Here is a 16,002-nt window from a genome sequence, read left to right as displayed (position 1 = left end):
AGGGTCCTTCTCTACCCCTCCTCCTGCGGCTGCGGCTGCAGTCAGTGAGCCCCTGTGGTTTCTTCTTTCTGTCCTCCCACTGGGGTGTGTATTCTCATAGAGGGGAAAGGAGTTGGATCCTAGGGTCGAGTCAATTTACTACGGTTCTTTATTAATACTTTGGAGATAGTTTGAGAGGCAGCTGAGCCTTCCTGGGAATTCTCTTCACTGGGCTTCTGAGATGATTCTGGGGCCCAGATTGGGTAAAGCTGCTTTGGTGAATCCACTGAAAGCCTAGGGCCAGGGGTGGGGGGGATGGGTTTTAACATTTTTGTGAGTAACTTTTAAATATCCTTATGTGGTAAAGATATTAACCCTTTGTCATGCTGCAAATGTTTAAGCCTTCTGTTTTTTTTTTTTTTTCCCCAAGGGGGAGTTACCATTTGTGTTTATTTTGTTAACAAAATTAGGTATCCCTGAGCATTATATCTTCTATTTTTCACAAGAACCGTTTTAGCTCAGAGTTTTGAAGCTTAGTTTGGTTAAGTTATTTTCCAGAGATTTCCATCAATGCCTTTCTAAATTCCGAAGGTCTTAAGTTTTATACTGACTCCTCCAGCATGCTCTTTATTAGCTGCTTTAATTCTGACTGGGGAGCACTATTCCAGAGTACTTAAAACCAACTAGGATGTAGGGATCTGGCTTCTGAATTTTGTTTCATGCACATTTTAGGAACTCGGTCCTTTTGCTCTGGTGCTTTTGAGTCAGACCATTTATTTTTTGATTCCTTCAGTTTTCCAGGGTAATGTTTCATTATAAAAAAAAAATCCCCTTTTCTCAAAAATATATCAGTCTTTTCCCATAAAAAATATCCCTTTTTGTTGCTGTGATATTACATATACAATTATATTCTTTATTTTAAAAAATTTAGAATGGGCATTGAGTGGGTCAGAAGCAAACTTGAGTGTAAAGTTTGGGTGGCTCAGTTGGTTGGGCCACTGCCTTTGGTTCACGTCATAATCCTGGAGTCGTGAGATCGACTCTTGGCATCGGGCTCCCTGCTCAGTGGGGAGTCTGCTTCTCCCTCTGACTCTTCTTTCTTTCATGCTCTCTCTCTCTCATTCTCTGTCAAATAAATAAAATCTTAAAAAATTTAGAATGGGCATTGAGTGAGTCAGAAGCAAACTTGAGTGTAAAGTTTTGTACTAATTTTGTGGGAAGGTTGAATTGGTCTCAGTTAATTGAGTTACTCACCAGTGCCAGTTGAGTATTAGTATTTGTCAAATACTCTGACAGGTTCCTCATAATAGATGAATAAATTATTACTCCTATTTTGAAGGAACTCATGATTTAGAAAGCTATTGTCAATGAGAATGTTATAATGATACTCTACTTTTACAATGAAAAATAGTAAGAACACAGTAATTCCTAATTTTCCTTGTCCATGAAAGAGCATTGATAACTGAAATTGACAGGTTTCTGAAGTTTTCAGCACCAAAAAATTTGAGTAAAATTCACCCTAATTTTCCTTCTTGAAGGCGACAATGAAAACTAAAGTATGCATGCACACACACACACAGAAAGTAGGGAGACAGTGGGAAAAACCAAATATGAACCAGCCATGTGAATAGTTAACTCTTTAATAATATTATGTAAAGATGATTATCAGTAACTATTGGGTCATGACCTTTTTTATATTAGCTGATGCAGAGATTTCAGTGAACATAATTCCTCTATGTTCATTGGTGTTTTTAAAGCAAGCATTTGAACTGTTGAGAACTAATTCACAGAAAAACTATTAAATAGTAAATACTGTGGCAGCCTCTGTACAGTTGGTGTTATAAAGCATTAGATCATGTCGTTAATTTGTACCATGGTCTATTACAGGAAAAGGCCTAAGAAATTCCTTGTTGTTAATTAGTTACTTCAATTTATAAAATACCTATAATCTCTAACATAGAGTTTGAACTTCTGTTGATCCTTAAATGCTTACTGACTTAAAATGAGTAATTGACAGTCTTAATCTAATCTTGGGTACCTTTATTTTTCTGTAATTTTTTACTGTAATAAAAATTCTAATTGAAAAAAATTGAGTCTCTCATAAATTTTTTTTATTTTAAAGTTCCTAGGTAAAAATACATTTGTGATATCAACTTTAAAATTATATTATTAAAGTGACACTAACTTTCAGAGTTTAAGAAAATTATTATAATGGGAAAAAGAAAACAAATACAAAGTCACCACTTTGTCCCCAAAAGCTGAATGATCTAAAAAAACAATTCTTGGATGCATAAAGAAGGGGGGGCACAGGAAAACTTGATTACAGGGCAATCTCCCCAAGATTAGAGTCAGACAGGCAAATATAGGAGGTCATAACTTCCTAGAACAGAGACTTAGGAGCTGAAACCATTTCAGAAACCAGTACAGAACTGGAACTGTACTTCTGCTAATTGTAATTGACAATTTGCTGGAGGTTTACTATGGATAACTTTGACAATTAAAAACTCCAAAGGGACCTAGTCACAGGGGGGCCTTAGCAGTATCATGAGATTTATTTCTTAAGAGCTCAACCAGGTTCCCATAGTGAATATCAGAAAAATCTCCTCTTGCTTCCAGCAGGAGTGGGGAAAAAAGAACCATTTTGAAATACACCAGTGCCCTCTTTTCTTAACAAGACCCACTCTCAGGGGAAACTAGTTAATGGAAGTCTAACTGATTTGGAGGAAGGAAAATATCAAATGCCTGCCTACTCTAACCATGTTAATTTAAGGAGGGAGAAAAAAACCTGACAAACACTGATGAAGTTCACAGTCTAGGCTTACTAAAAGACTGAGGCCTAATCATGGACTATCGAATGCTTCCCCTCCCCCAACACCCCACCACCACATTACTAATGGCCTGTTTATAGCAGTTCCTTTTACCTAGTGCATCATATCCAGCAATTAAGAAAACATTATAAGGCATACCAAAAGACAAAAAATGCAATTTGAAGGGACAGAGTGAATATCAGAACCAGACATGGCACAAGGGTGTTAGAGTTACCAGATCAGGAATTTAAAGTAACTATAATTAATGTGCTCAGGGATCTGATAGATAAAGTAGTCAGTGTGCAAGAACAGGTGGGCAGTGTAAGTGGAGAGATGGAAATTCTAAGAAAAAAGGTAGATAAGGAGTTAAACACTGAAACACTGTACCAGAAATGACGAATACCTTTGGAGGGCTTATTAGACTGGAGACATGAGTAAAGAATTTCTGAGCGGGAGGATATCTTAGTAGAATCTTCAAAAACGAAAAGCAGGTCCTGGGTGCGTCAGTCAGTTAAGTGGCTGCCTTTGGCTCAGGTTATGATCCCTGGGTCCTAAGATCGAGTCCAACATCGGGCTCCCTACTCAGTGGGAAGCCTACTTCTCCCTCTGCCTCTGCTGCTCCCCCTGCTTGTACTCTCTCTTTGTGTCAAATAAATAAATAAATAAATAAATAAAATCTTAGAAAAGAAAAGAGGACAAGACTGAAAAGAATAGAATATCCAGAGACTGTGGTGTGGGACAACTACAAAAGTAACGTTTAGTGGGAATAGCAGGAGAAAGAGGGAAGTTTTGAAGTTATAATGTCTGAGAATTTCCCCAAGTTAATGTTAGACCCCAAATCACAGATCCAAGAAGTTTGGAGACCACCAAGAAGGATAAATACCCCCCAAAACAATGCCTAGGTGTATCATTTTCAAACTATGGAAAATCATATAGGAAGAAAACAATCCTGAAAGATGCCAGAGGAAAAAAAAAAAACAGCTTACCTGCAGAAGAACAAAGAATTACATTTGACTTCAACTCAGAACCTGTGCAAGTAAGAAGAAAATAGAGCGAAATATTTAAAGTATCGAGAGAAAAACTCACTAACCTAGAATTGTTTTTTCTGTGAAATTATCATTTTTTAAAAAGATTTTATTTATTTGATGGATAGAGATCACAAGTAGAGAGAGAGGAGGAAGCAGGCACCCTGCCGAGCAGAGAGCCCAATGTGGGGCTCGGATCATGACCCAAGCCGAAGGCAGAGCTTTAACCCACTGAGCCATGCAGGCACCCCTCCTGTGAAATTATTTTTGAAAAATGAAGAAGAAATAAAGACTTTCTCAAACAAATTGAGGGAATTTGTTGGTAGTAGACCTCCCTTGCAGGAAGTACTAAGTTATTTGACTTGAATGAGTCTCACTTGTCAGTTTTTGTTCTTGTTTCCTTTGTTTTTGGTGTCATATCCAAGATACCATTCCAAATCCAGTGTCCTAAAACTTTCTCTTTTGTTTTCTTCTAGGAGTTTTATAGTTTCAAGTCTTAACATTTAAGTTTTTCATCCATATTGATTTGGCTTTTGTGTATGACGTAAGGTGGGGTCCACACAGTTTCAGTCTTTTGCACGTGGATATACTGTTTTCCCAGCGTCGTTTGTTGAAGATACTGTGCTTTCTGACTATGTAGTCTCGGCACACTTGTTGAAGATCCTTTGACCATATATACCAAGGTTTATTTCTAGGCTCTCTGTTTTTTACCACTGGTCTATGTGTTTGTCTTTATGCCACTTCCATACCATTTGATTACTGTAGCTTTGTAATACCTTTACAGGTTAGGAAGTGTGGGGCCTTCAGCTTTGTTCTTTTCCTCAGGATTGTTTTTGACTAGTTGAGGTCTTTGTTGTTCCATATGAATTTTAGGATTTTTTTTTCCAGTTTCTACAAAGAATGCCTTTGGGATTTTGATAGAGATTACATTGAATCCGTAGATGACATTGGGTGTTATGGACAATTTTGATGATACTAAATCTTCCATACACATTCGCTGTATGTCCACTGTAAATGTCCCTCCATTTATTTGTGTCTTATTTCTTTCAGCGTTTTTTTTTTAGTTTTCAGTGTGCAAATCTTTTGCCTTTTGGGTTAGGTTTGTTACTAATTATTTTATTCTTTATGATGTTATTGTAAATGATATTTTTTAAAAATTTCCCTTTGAGATTGTTTGTTGTTTGTGTATAAAAAGTGCATTTGATTTTGATGTGTTGATTTTGTGTCTACAACTTTGGCATTTGTTAGTTCTAATTTTTTTTTTTTTTTTGAATCTTTGGGGTCTTCTGCATATAAGGTCATGTAATCTGTGAACAGGGATAATTTTTCTTCATACTTTCTGATTCGTGTAAGCCTTTTTTTTCTTACCTGATTACTCTAGCTAGAATTTCCAGTACAATGTTGAATACAAGTGGTAAGAGTAAGCATAATTGCCTTGTTCCTCATCTTAGAGGGAAAGCTTTTAGTTTTTCACTGTTGATCTGATATTAGCTATGGGTTTTTTCATTTATGACCTTTGTTATCTTGAGAAAATTTATATTCCTAGTTTATTGTGTATTTTTATCATGAAAGAGTGTTGAATTATGTCAAATGCTTGTTCTGCATTGACATAATCATGTGATTTTTATGCTTTGTTTTGTTGAGTTGCTGTATCATATTAATTTTGATTGGTATTGATACTGATTTGTATTGATATTGATTGAAACATGCTTGCACTCCAGGGATAAATCCCAGTTGGTCGTGGGTATTACTCTTTTAATATGCTCTTGGATTTGGTTTCTTAGTATTTGTTGAGGATTTTTGCACCTATTAAGGATATTGACCTGTACTTTTATTTACTTATAGGGTCTGACTGACTGGTTTTGGTGTCAAGGTGATGTTGGCTTCATAAAATGAGTTTGGATGTGTTCCCTCTTTAATTTTTTGGAAGAGTTTGGGAAAGATTGATGTTAATTAATTCTTCTTGAGGTGTTTGGTAGAATTCTCCATTGAATTTTTTGGTCCTGGGCTTTTCTTTGTTGTGAGGTTTTTGATTACTGATTAGGTATCCTTAGTAGTTACATATTTGTGTTCAGATTTTCTCCTTCTTCATGACTCAGTCTTGGTAGGTTGTGCATTTCTAGGAATTTATCTGTTTCTTCTGGTTTATCTAATTAGTATCTAATTGTTCATAGTAAGTAGTCTTTTATGAATCTTTGTATTTCATACAAAGTCAGTTTTAGCACTGCATCTTTCACTTCTGATTTGAATTTTCTCCTCTTTTTCTTAGTCTGCTTAAAGCTTTCTCAATTTTGTTGATCTTTTCTAAAAACTCCTTTTTTCATTTTTTTTTCCTATTGTTTATCCTGTTTTGTTTAGTCTTTAGTCTTTATTATTTCCTTCCTTCTGCTAACTTTGGGCTTGTTTGTTCTTTTTCTGGTTCCTTGAGGTATAAAGTTAGGGTTCATTTTTGAGATTTCTCTTTCCTTCCTTTCTTCCTTACTGGATTCTGGGTTATTGTTTTGTTTTGTTTTAATTTTCTGTTTTATTCATTTATGAGATTTACTTATTTATTTTTGAGAGACAGCAGGCTGGGGGAAGGGGCAGAGGGGTTAGAGAGACTCTCAACCAGACTTTGTGCTGAGCGTGGGCCCTGATGCAGGCCTTGATTTCATGACCCTGAGATCATGACCTGAACTGAAACCAAGAGTTGGACATTTAACTGACAGTGCCACCCAGGTGCCCTCAAGATATTTTTTCTTTTTTTTAATGTAGTATTTACCAATATAAACTTCCCTATTGGTACTGCTTTTGCTACATCCCATAAATTTTGATGTGTTATATTTCTGTCTCCCAAGTATTTTTTAACTTTCATTCTGATTTATTTTTTTATCCACTGCTTAAGGATATGTATTGTTTAGTTTTCATACATTTGTGAATTTTCGATTCTCCTTTTGTTATCAATTGCTAGTTTCATTCCATTGTTGGTGGAAAAGATACTTGGTTCATACCAAATCTTCTTAAATTTGTTAAAACTTATTTTGTGACCTAATATGTGACATGTCCAGGAGAATGTTCCATGTGCAGTGAAGAAGAATGTGTATTCTGCTGCTGTTGGGTGGAATGTTCTGTATACATCTGTCAAGTTGATTTGGTCTGTAATATTACTCAGGTTACCTGTTTCCCTGTTGAAATTCTGTCTAGATTTTGTTTTCTTTTTTTCCTTTTGTTTTGTTTTTTTAAGTGTTCCAAAATTCATTGTTTATGTACCACACCCAGTGTTCCATGCAATACATGCCCTCCTTAATACCTACCACCAGGTTCACCCAACCCCACCCTCCTCCCCTCCAAATCCCTCAGGTTGTTTCTCAGAGTCCACAGTCTCTCATGGTTTGTCTCCCCCTCTGATTTCCCCCAACTCACTTCACTCCATCTCCCAATATCCTCCATGTTATTCCTTAGGCTCCACATGTAAGTGAAACCATATGATAATTGACTCTCTCTGCTTGGCTTACTTTATTCAATGTAGTCTCTTCCAGTCCCATCCATGTTGATACAGAAGTTGGGTGTTCATCCTTTCTGATGGAGGCATAATACTCTATTGTATATATGGACCACATCATCTTTATCCATTCGTCTGTTGAAGGACATCTTGGTTCTTTCCACAGTTTGGTGACTGTGGCCATTGCTGCTATGAACATTGGGTCTGTCTAGATATTTTATCCTGTTTGATACTGGGGTATGTTCTGATGTTGGGTGTATATACCATTCTTACATCTTTCTGATGAATTGACCGTTTTATCATTATATATTGTCCTGTTTTTTGCCTCTTGTCAGTTTTTTACTTTTTTAGATATAAGTATGGCCACTTCTGCTTTCTTTCAGTTATATTTGCATAGAATATCTTTTCACTTTTACTTTGATCCTCTGTATGTCTTTTTAAATCTAGAGTGAGTCTGTTGTAGACAGCAAATGGTTGGATCTTACTTTTTCTGATCCATTTAGCTACTCTGTCTTTTGATTGCTGACTTTAGTCCTTTTATATTTAAAATAATTACTGATAGGGAAGACTTACTGTGTCCATTTTTTTATTTGTTTTTGACTGTTTTGTAGTTTTTTGTCTCTTTGTTCCTCCTGTTGTTTTCTTGGTGGTGGTGGTGGTGATTTTGTTGTTGTTGTCGTTTTTGGTTTTTTTGTGACATGCTTTGATTCCTTTTCCATTTCCTTTTTTTGTATCTTCTATAGGTGTTTTCTTTGTGCTTAGCCATAGGTTTTAAATAAAACATCTCATAGTTTTGACAATCTATAATAAACTAATGGTGCTTCAGAACTCTCTTACATGTCTCGCCCTTCTACATTTTATTATCAATATCACAAATTACGTCTTTTTATTGTATACTTTATTAATGTATTTTGTAGTTATATTTATACATTTGTGTTTTAACTTCTATACTAGAATTAAGTTACTGTTTTCATTTATTCTCTAAGTTATTTTCTCTTAGAAACAATTTATAGAGTTTAACATTTGTTATGCACACTTTTGTGACTAAGTTCTAAACTTGTTTAAAAATTACTTTAAAACTTTCCATGATAAACTTCTACGTAAGTTGAGTACATCTAATAAATTTTTTTTGTTGTTTAAACAGAATTTTGAGAGTGATGGTCAGCCATATAGAAGAATATATTGAACCTATAGTTTTCTGAAGAATCAGTTCAAAGATCCAAAACATACAAAAGGTAATGAAAAGGTTGTATCTTAGAGTTTATTTTCAGCAAAATATATAAATGTATCCATAAGCGTATTTTGACATAATAATTTGAGGAATGTTTTATTTAAAAATTTTTCCTGTTGTATTAATTTATTCCAAATGCTTATCATATCAGCTATATTTAGATGCTACTTTAGATACTGAGAATCCAGTGATGGACAAGACAGAAGCTGTCCCTGCTCTCATTAGGATTGCATTCTAAAGGGAGGGAGGACAAATAATAGACAAACCAATGAAACATTTGTAGTTCAGTGCAGAGAGTAAAATGGATAATGTGATAGAGACTGGTGACTGCTTTCATAATTGAAAGAAATGTGAAATATTTGAAAGCTCTCATTGAAGAGGAATAGTTCAGTTAAGATCTGAATGGCAAGGATGTGCCAGCCCTGTGAAGATCTGAGAGAGGAGATTTATGGGCAGTAAACAAAAATGACCATGGAATACTTGAGGAACAGAAAGGCAAAATGTGACTAAAGTAGAATGAGGGGAAGAGCATATGGAATTTAGGTTAAATAAGAAAACTGGGAGAGGAGCAGATTTATACATTTGTAGAAATAGTGTTCTGTAAGAAGTGCTTTCTTTGTAAGAAAGTCAAGTGTTCTCTTTTGTTCTATAATATTTTAGATACCTGTAAAATTTGTAGAAATATCAAAGGTAGTTGGATATAGGACTCTGAAGTTGAGAATCTGGTCTAGGGGTATGGATTTGGGATTTATTGGCATAGAGAGATACTTAGAGGAGTATGTCTGGATGAAATTATCTAGGAAGTGTATGTAGATTGAGAAGGATTTAGCCTTAGGACATACCAGTATTAATCAGAGGAGAAGGAACAGCCAATGAGATGGGTGAAAAATTAGGAAAGTGTTCTGTCACAGAAGGCAAAAAAAGAAAAGTAATAAATGCAGAAGTGATCAGTTACATCATACGCTACTAAGAAGTAAAATAGAGAGTAAAGCAGCCATTAGATTTGGCAGCCTGAATGTCTTTTATAACTCTAATAAGAGTGAGCAATCTCAGTGGGATTGTGTGAAGGTGAAAGCCTGATTAAATTTGATGAAGAGAAAATGGGGTATTTCCAGCTGAAGATGGCAAAAAATGCAATTAAGTTCTATTTCTTCTTGAAACTCCATTAAAGCTAAAGAATTTTTTTTTAACAAAAGACATAACTTCATAAGAACAAAGAGAAGGGGAGAAAAAACAATTACAACAAAATTTTGGAAGCTGAAAAGCGAAAGGAAGTGTGATATCTATCTTAGAATCCTGAGCCACCTGTGAGAATGATGAGAAACTTTATGGCACTGTAGAACCTCTGAAATGTCTGGAATTGAGAGCATGCTTTACTTCTGCAAAGGAGTAAAAGTGGGACTAAACACAGTCCGATTTGTTGCCAGTCTAAGAGGTGATTATATTTTATAGATCTTTTCTTGACCTTCGAATTCCAGGCAACTGTCCCATCACTATCTTAGCAGAAGGCTAAACATTTATTCTCTAGGAAAGATAAAATAGCATGGTTGAGAATGGGAGTACCATATTGAAAGTAAAGAGATTAAAAACTTAGGCTACCAGATTTTTATAATTTTCAGTCAGTAGTTTAGAAGATTCTTTTCTGGAAATTGTAACCAGCCTAAGAGAAAAGATCTGAAGATACAGACTCAAGGAATTTCTCCAAAGAAATAATCCAACCTGGTATCCCTGCAATAAAGTTGATAGTCAGAAGCCCTATCACACAGAGCTTCAGGGATCCTTTTAGACCCCACCCTTAAATGAGCTGGTGGCCATAGATCACTAAACATTTTAGGAAAACCTCTTATGTAAGAGCCAAATATCATGCCAAAAGAAAATACCAAGTTGGGGGCCAGCAGGCAGGTAAAAATTGAAACACAAAACTGTTGTTTAATAGTTTCAGAGAAGTAAGAGGAGATGCTAAATCCATGAAACATGAAAGAAAAAGAATTACATTAGAAATGAAAAACTCAGTGAAAGAGTGGAAAAGTAAACCTGAAACTTTGAGAGTAAAGCAAAGTTAAATGGGAGAGAAAAAAATAAGAAAATTGGAGCAACTGTCAGCATATCCAGTGTTGAAATAATGGGAATTCCAAAAAAGGAGAAAAGAGTAAAATAGGAGAAATGAAGAATAGAGACTGATTCATCAAACTATCCAGAATTAGAGGACGTAAGTTTCCAAGTAGAAAGAGCCTATAGTAAGAAAATTATGGAAATAAGTCCAAAATAGGACATATCACTGTTAAATTTTAAAACACAGGGGAGCTTCCAGAATAAGAGAAATAGGTCACATGTAAAGATCAGTAATCAGAAAGGCTTTGGGCTTCTTGAGAATACTCTGGACACCAGAAGACATTGGAGCCTTCATAATGCAAAGGGAAAACTTACTTCCAATCCAGTATTCATTATGGAGCTAAACTGTTGATTAAGTACAGACTAATGACAGTTTCAGACTTGTGATATCTAAAAATACTTATCTGCCATGCCCCCTTTCTTGGGGAGTTATTGTAGGAGGTACTCAACACAAATAAAGAAGTAAACTGAAAGGGATGAAGCCATAAGGTAGAAGAAACAGAAAGTGCACCTTACGTAGAAACCCAGGAAATCACCAGGAAGATTGTAATGATCCCGAGATCATCGCTGGTTGCTGTTCATGGAGAACGTCCAGTCCCAACAGGAGTAGGTTAGAAGGTATCAAGATAAATAGGTGTGAGATTACATTGGTAGAATGTGTAATGTGTTTGGAGATACTAAGAGGAGATTTAGACAGGGAAGAGTTTGAGGCTAAATTGGCGATAAGTTTATAGAAAAGTAAGTCAGTAATAAAACAATGATTAACTCTAGGGAAAATTATTTAGAAAGGGAAGGCAATTGTACTATGCTGTATGGCTCAGCTGTGAATTGCATTTAGAGATCATAATGTTAACTGAATATAACCACCTAGCCAAAATTATGGTACTGGGAATTTGGAAGGCCGCTATGCTCACCACTATACCACCAACGCTGGTACTGGGAATTTGGGCAAATACGCACATATATGAAGTAAGGATGGCGAATCAAAGAAAACTAAATTCGTATTTTTCTTAGTGGAATTCAGTGAGTTATGCCTGAAAAATAAGACTTTTTTGAGAGCAAAAGGAGACATTTTTATAATTACATTGGGACAACTTGAATTATTAGCATTGTGTAGGTACCCTCCCTTAAACAGAAGGAATCAAGAAGTCACAAAATAAAGAATATTGGAGCATTAACTGCCAGAAGAAATAGTAGGATCATAGGACAGAGGATTTCTGATTTTTTAATAATTCCTATAAAACTTTGTGGCCACTTTAGATCTGAACATGTATACAGTGGTGAAAATAAACACTGCATTTTAAAGGAAGGGAGAGAATGGAATTAAAGATGTTGGAACAACAGTTGTGCTGTGCCACACAGTTTTCCTGCGAGAGGGAGCAGAAAAGGAAAGGTAGAACCTGAGGGGGTTGGGGTGTCAAGGGCGGTTTTTATTTTTTTTTTTAAGGTAAAATACTAAGTTGATAATCAGAAAAATCCATTTATCAAGAGACAAGTTCATGATGGAGGAATGGAAAGCCTTGAGAGGTGACAGCATATGGGATTCAGAGGACTAGTATTATGTCAGTAGATACTGCACAGTTTACTTGTAATATAGAATGTGTTATTTTATGCATAGGGATTCTTTTCCAAAGATGGATTTCCAGGCACTGAGATTTTCTGTTAATTATATTTAATGTTGCATGCTGAATTAAAAACATATCTGCTTCTGTATTTGGCAAAGTTTGAATGTTTTATAATCATGTTTTATGATCATGACCTGAGCCACAATCAAGAGTTGGAAGCTCAACTGACAGAGGCACCCAGGTGCCCCAAGAAAAAGATTTTTAAGAATAAAATTTGATCCATATTAGATTATATAGCTGAAATTCCATGCTGTGTATAGGGACATTGCTTATTTTTAAAAGCTGAATCCTTAGAATCCATAGAATGGAAAGTATGACTCGGGATAGTTTTTTTCATACTGAAAATGTGAGGCCTCGAGTGGTTCTAAAACAAGACCTTTTGGCTGTTCCACCATTACCCTGTGTTTTGATAAAATTAATTTGGCACCATTTAAAGAAGTTAAGAGGAGTCTTCTCATAGTTGGCCCTAGAGTACTTAGTTGGGCCTATTTCACTTTTCCCCTTACCTTTCCCTTAACTATATCCTGTCTGTCACTTGGCTAGAAAGGGAAAAAAAAAGATCTTGGACTAGACTGGTAGAGAAACATAGTCTATGTCATTTAGTTAGCAGCACAATAGATGTTTGGAAAGCATATTGTTAATGACATTAGTAAAATAGCCTAATAAAGCATCGGCCTGTATCGTCTAAACCATTTTGGGTTCAGTTATGATGGCCCTTGAGATAGTCTAGGCCCTAATTCTTGGGGTCTTTTTTTTCTCCTAGTTTGTCATATTTTCTACCTTTTGATGATTAAAGAAGCATATACTTGGTGCCACTTAAGGCTCAAATCTGGCCTTTTAACTTGAAAGTGAAACCGTTCTTTTTTAAATCACCCAACTTGGCTGTTACCTTTGCACCGTTCTTTTTGTTCTAGTGATAGAACCAGCCTCTGTCATTACCCTGATAGGTTTGTCTCTTAGACCAGAGAGTTGTGCTTGGGTCATCTTTAAAGTCTCCTCTAACTCCCAAATTGTGTAATTCCACGCTTCATCTGCTGATGTTGACCCAGACACTTAAAACCAACATTTTATCTAGTGTTAGTTCTTTTTATTTTTACCTCTGACTCCCCATTAATTTTCTTTTAAGAGCTCTTAGCCCTTTGCAGTCTCACTTCTGTAGCCATTACCACATGGGCACTGCAGCGTCCTTGAGCAAGGACCATTCCCTCGCTCCTTCGTGCCTGTACATTTGAAAACAGTCATAGAACAGTTCAGACTCCCCATGTTCTTAGGACAACTTTCATCTCTTCTCACCTAGAGTACCACCTTAATTTATAGTATTTTCTAAATTTTAAACAAAAGATAGAATAAAGTAGAATTCTCATGCCTCAAAATTGTTAAGGTTTTTATTAGCGTTGAGGTGGTTGTTCAATATTTGATTCGTAGGTATAGGATATGAGTATTTTGTTAGAATAAAACCTGCCTTACACTTTATAAAAATTGTAGAATACAGGATGACAAATTTTAGGCTTATGATTCCATTTTAAAGTAGTAAATCTTAATTCCTTCAATGTAGGTATGAGACTCCTTATAATAAAGCTCTTTCCTCCCTTTTTTCCTCTTCTCTTCCTTTTCTTCTTTTTTTTTCCCTTTTCCTTTCATTTCTTTTCTCTTCATTCATTTCATTTTTCAGTAATCTCTACATCCAGTGTGGGGCTTGAACCTCTACCCCGAGACTGAACTGCATGCTGTACTGACTGAGCCGGCCAGGCACACCCTAATAAGGCTCTTTTCTACTTGTCTTACCCTCACCCTTCTATCCACTCCTATTCTCATTTTATGCTCTAGTAATTAAACTTTAAGTTGTAACATGACTGGATTTTTCCCCCTAAAGAAAATGCTAACCCTCTTCAGTCTCTCAAATAGGGTGCTCCCTTGTCTCACAAAGGCCTGTGCCTTTGCAAATTGCCATTCCTGTGGCTTTCCAGTCTTTCACATATTACCTTCTCTTGTCCTCTAGTCTGTTATTTCTCATACCCAAATGGTCATACAAATCACATAGGGACCATGTTAAAGTGTAGATTCTGTATGTACACATACACATACCAGGGTCTCAGATGATGCCATCGCTGATGGTCTCTGCACCATATTTTTAGTAACAATCTCGACTACTTGACAAATTCATTGTCATCAAGAATGTTTCCTCTGACTCCTCTCTGTAAACCTTCATTATCCTTTTTATTATTCTTTAGGTATCTGTCTCCCTATTCAATTGCAGATTTTTGCCTACAGGGACTTTGTGTTTTCTTGTTGTATTCCTAAAGCTTAGCCTACTGTTTAATAGAAAATAGGTTTTCAACAAATATTTGTTGTTGATTCGATTTTTAAATTAAAGAATAATTGACATACAATGTTGTATTAGTTTCAGGTATAAACAGTGAGCAATTGTATACATTATACATGCTCACCATGGTAAGTGTAGTTACCATCTGTTACCATACAATGTTACTACAGTATTATTGACTGTGTTCCCTATGCTGTACTTTTTATTCCCCTGGCTTATTTATTTTGTAACTGGCAGTTTGTGCACCTTACTTCCCTTCACCTAGCTCGCTCATCCTCCCACTCCCCTCTGCTCTGGAACTCTCAGAGTTGTATTATGACTCTGTTTCTGTTCCGTTCTGTGTTTTAGATTTCACATATAGGTGAAATCATATGGAATTTGTCTTTGTTTGACTTATTTGATCCAGCATGATACCCTCTATGTTCATCCATGTTGTCAAGATTAGCAAGATTTCATTCTTTTTATGGCTGAGTAATATTCCACTGTACACATACACATACACACAGCATCTTCTTTATCCATTCATCTGTCTCAGTGGGCATCTAGGTTATTTACATATCTTGACTCTTGTAAATACTGATGCATGAACATAAGGGTGTATGTATCTTTTTTTGAATTGTAGCCTATTCACAGTTACATACTCTAATCTATATACTAAATATTAAGAGTGACCTTTTTTACTGCTTTATAATAGAAAATGAATCCTCAATTTTCTTCCTCCGTGTTCCTTTTTTTAGAAGGGAGCCTCACATTTGCCCCAGTTCTAGGTATTTGCTTGAAAATAATGTTTTAGCCTTGGTTGTGTACAAACCAAAACATTTGAATTCTCTATGATAACATACAGTGTTCCTCAGTATTGCTATGTTTGTAGAAATAAATTTTTTGAAAACTAACGACTGTTTATTTTTCCTTCCACCCAAGGAGAAGTACAAATGTCTACCACAAGACGAAAACGTAATATGTTATGTTGTTTACCGTAAGCTGTAGTAAAATGAGCTCAATTGTTGACAGGTATGTTTTTAGAGACTCTTTATTTTGAATCCTATAAAGCTATTTTAAAATTATTATTAGAGTAGTGGTCTGTGTCATACTGATAAAAGGAGTTTCGTATTTAAACATAATTCCTATTACACTTAATTTCCATATTGAGCAAACAGAGTGTAATAGTAAGACATACTGATACTGTCTGTAGCCAAAGTCAGCAGCATATGGTTTATGTCCCAAACAGATCATGAACTGTAATTTTGAGTGTTTGGTCAGAGCTGCTCTGAAAGAAATTGTGATAGTCGCAGATGTTTCCTTGGCATCTTATGGAATCTTCTATCTCCTTACGTCTTTTTTTTTCTCCTTATTGCTGCTAACTCCATCCCTTTAAGTGTTTTAGCATTTGTGATTGATAAGTGGTAACTTAATTAGGAT

The 16,002-nt window shown here is 35.7% G+C and overlaps 1 protein-coding gene across 8 annotated transcripts in view; it reads left to right on the top strand.

Annotated features, from left to right (window-relative positions):
* Positions 1-16,002, top strand: part of CLOCK (clock circadian regulator) — a 131,959-nt gene that overhangs the window by 47,152 nt on the left and 68,805 nt on the right. For 6 of the 8 annotated variants that reach the window (XM_004775507.3, XM_004775509.3, XM_004775505.3 and 3 more), the window contains 2 exons: positions 8,437-8,527; positions 15,505-15,594. In XM_004775507.3, the coding sequence (XP_004775564.1) occupies positions 15,548-15,594 (47 nt within the window). In that variant the 5' untranslated portion in view covers positions 8,437-8,527; positions 15,505-15,547. Of the gene's footprint in view, positions 1-8,436; positions 8,528-11,010; positions 12,029-15,504; positions 15,595-16,002 lie in introns of those variants that run through there. The other 2 variants (XM_045079773.1, XM_045079774.1) reach the window with 2 other exon arrangements.

Source organism: Mustela putorius, unplaced genomic scaffold (genome assembly GCF_011764305.1).
Source record: "Mustela putorius furo isolate JIRA1106 unplaced genomic scaffold, ASM1176430v1.1 tig00000430_pilon_pilon_pilon, whole genome shotgun sequence".
NCBI lineage: Eukaryota > Metazoa > Chordata > Mammalia > Carnivora > Mustelidae > Mustela > Mustela putorius.
The sequence above is the reverse complement of the archived record's forward strand: the minus strand, read 5'-3'. Positions and strand labels throughout refer to the sequence as shown.